The sequence below is a fragment of the Phanerochaete carnosa genome (assembly GCF_000300595.1).
Source record: "Phanerochaete carnosa HHB-10118-sp unplaced genomic scaffold PHACAscaffold_806, whole genome shotgun sequence".
NCBI classification, from domain to species: Eukaryota; Fungi; Basidiomycota; class Agaricomycetes; order Polyporales; family Phanerochaetaceae; genus Phanerochaete; species Phanerochaete carnosa.
In genome coordinates, this window is record NW_006768433.1 from 140 (window position 1) to 2,468 (window position 2,329).

At 48.5% G+C, this 2,329-nt stretch overlaps 1 protein-coding gene across 1 annotated transcript; it reads right to left on the minus strand.

Moving 5' to 3' along the window:
- Window positions 1–608: 608 nt before the first annotated feature.
- PHACADRAFT_54401 (uncharacterized protein) lies at window positions 609–1,100 on the minus strand (the record flags this gene model as incomplete). Its single annotated transcript, XM_007403151.1, has 2 exons — window positions 609–827; window positions 891–1,100. Coding segments are annotated over 2 exons (429 nt in total), but the record flags the coding sequence as incomplete, so codon positions are not given.
- Between the last annotated feature and the right edge of the window lie 1,229 nt (window positions 1,101–2,329).

Consider the following 2,329-nt stretch of genomic DNA (forward strand, 5'->3'; position numbering starts at 1 on the left):
GTTCTCTCCGGTGATGCTGTCCTGGACAACAACAGGGTTGGTGTGCGTAGATTCGAGGATTTTCTTAAACGCCATGAACTGTTTGGCAATCGAGGCATGCTGGGAAGTGGATAAAAAGTGCGTATGGAATTCTTGCTGCAGAAGCTTGCGTGGCAGATTCTGATATGTGACATAGGCATTCCAGTGTTTGTTTCAAGACTTTGAGCGATTACCGGATACATCATCTCCAAAATAGTCGACGAAGCTGGTGTACAGTGGATCTCCCTGCGCAACCTCTTGCAAGTGATTGGGCATGTTCTCAGGATATCTCCAGCTAGTTGCTCGCTCTAAGAATGAATTATCTATCAGTGAAGCTTTAAAATTGCCAAAAGAAAATAGCCCTACCATCCCAGCTGTGTGGTAGTACCTTGGCTTCTGCCAAATCATGGTAGTTGTAGCAAAGGGCCTTCGCTTCAATATCGATAGATTTAGCATCGTTAACTGAAGCTATACCCTTCAAAATTTTATTCAGCCTCCAACTGTTGGACCTGCTTGAGAGGACGAAGGGCATGGCTCACACTTTGGTCAATTGTTACAGTAAATGCATCTGCATGAACTTCACCATGGACTACAACCCAGCGTATAGGAATAACAAAGGTTCCATCCTGCAGCTTGGCCAGCTCGTCGACATAGAAGTGCTTACCAGCACCGGCATCGTACATCGGGCTGAGCATCCGTGTGTCCATCTCGTGGCGCCACTTATTAGCATGCCAGACCTTACGGATTCCACCCTCTGGGACCTCAGGATAGACATGGATATATGGTCGAGTCTGGGGGTTTGCCCAATCCTATTGAAATTACAGACAAGTATGAGCTGAGTTGTACCATAATTTTTCCACAGCGTCACGCACCTTGGCGATAATACTCCGAATATCATTCATGTAGAAGACATTCCCGAGTTCAGACTGGCATCGTATAGAGGGTACGCCACACTTCTGGCGTAGTTTCTCTTGTGTATGGCGAAGCTTGTAGAGCAAAGGAACATCACAGGCACCTGTCTCCTTGAGAGTCCAAAGAAATACCTGCATGAGTGAATTGAAGACAGGGCACCGAGGTAGGTTATTGATGGTATCAAGAAGAAACATCTGTAATACAAGAGTGTGTCAACTAAGATCAGGTTCATAAGCACTAGACTCACTGTCTTTGACTCATACGGAGCCCATTGGTTTGACGACGCAGCATCAGCATCGCTTGGCACAAAAGCAGGCAGCTCATAGTTAGCTGCATCCTCTACAGATGGCGGGTCCAGTTCTATTATGCAAGAACAGAAGCATCAGTATCTGAGTTGTTACAAAAGGACGAGCAGGCAAGATGCATACTGGTGCTGGCAAGAAGGTCTGCTAGAAGTTCGTCCGGATCCTCAGAGCCAAGGCGAAGCTCGAGGAATGGATCAGAGCCAGGGCTTTCATTCCCGAAGCCTAGGTCCTGAGCTGTGGAATGGGCGTTCCAGATTCCAAAGGCCTCTGCATTCTGCTTGAGTTGACGTTGACTCTCTGCTGCTGCCAAATCAGGATCCTCTCCGGCATTAAATGTGAACGCGTGTGGATCCTGTGAGAAGTCAGCTCAGAACTCCTCTTCTGCTGTGCTGGACGCATTTCTCGCTAAAGCAGGCTGTCTAGGTTGTATCAAGTTAATTGATTGCAGTGCCAATGAAGCCCCAGCCCTTCGCTGTTCTCTGCGGTTGAGTGTTTCGGCGATGGCTGCAACTTGAGCTCCTTGGCGCTCATGCTCCTCTACCACTTCCACGTGGGACCTTCCCTTGATGTGAGCTGCCACACTTTTCTTGCGAATTGTTGGTCCTCCCTCTTCAGGAGAGCAGAGAACACAGTGCATTTCGGAGCCGTCTCCTGAAGGCATAAAATCTGGCTGCTCTGTAAGCATTGTTGCTTGCCTAAATTTCTATAAAATAAACCGACATTTCTTGTACAATTCTTGGCGAGACATGCTTCCAGGACGTGAACACCGATAGGTGAAGTAAAAAATGGAGACGGCTTATGATGTGTGTGGTTTCACTCACGCCAATGGATCGCGCGCGGCCGTTATTGATTGAGACATGAGCGGTCCTTCAAAAGGCCACCAACTGACCACAATATAAAACCACAGAACGGCATGCCATTCTTCCTCCTGAACACACATCGACATGCCCTCTGCGTCTTCTGCAACTGCCTTCTGTGATGAGCTTGAACAGTTTGCTAATGCCAACAGCTCGCCACCTGGCAGCCCCAGGCAGCCGGCCACGGTTCTCGGAAAACGAATCTGCCCCGCTGAGAGCACAAGTGATTCGGAGGAA